Here is a 226-nt window from a genome sequence, read left to right as displayed (position 1 = left end):
ACTCCGGCAGGTACGGATACGGCTACAATGGCATGGACCTCAGCGTCGGGCGCTCTGCTTCCACCCACTTTGGTGCCAATGAGAGACCCCGCAGTTACCCGGCCAACACCACCTCTGCTTCGACAGAGCCCAGGTACAACCAGCCCGCGGCGGCTTCCCACTCGCCTCCCCCTGACCCTCTGCCCTGCACCGCCGTGGCCGGTTCGCCTGTCAGCGCGCGGCACCA

The 226-nt window shown here is 66.8% G+C and overlaps 1 protein-coding gene across 1 annotated transcript in view; it reads left to right on the top strand.

Annotated features, from left to right (window-relative positions):
• The window catches only part of LOC104523779 (homeobox protein Hox-A5), a 2,528-nt gene that overhangs the window by 173 nt on the left and 2,129 nt on the right, over window positions 1–226 (top strand). The window contains 1 exon segment of the mRNA XM_029084626.1: window positions 1–226. This exon segment is cut by the window's left edge and continues 68 nt beyond it; it is cut by the window's right edge and continues 218 nt beyond it. Within this exon segment, the coding sequence (XP_028940459.1) occupies window positions 1–226 (226 nt within the window).

Source organism: Antrostomus carolinensis, unplaced genomic scaffold (genome assembly GCF_000700745.2).
Source record: "Antrostomus carolinensis isolate BGI_N321 unplaced genomic scaffold, ASM70074v2 scaffold29544, whole genome shotgun sequence".
NCBI lineage: Eukaryota > Metazoa > Chordata > Aves > Caprimulgiformes > Caprimulgidae > Antrostomus > Antrostomus carolinensis.
Note: the sequence above shows the minus strand (reverse complement) of the source record. Positions and strands in the feature narration are given on the sequence as shown.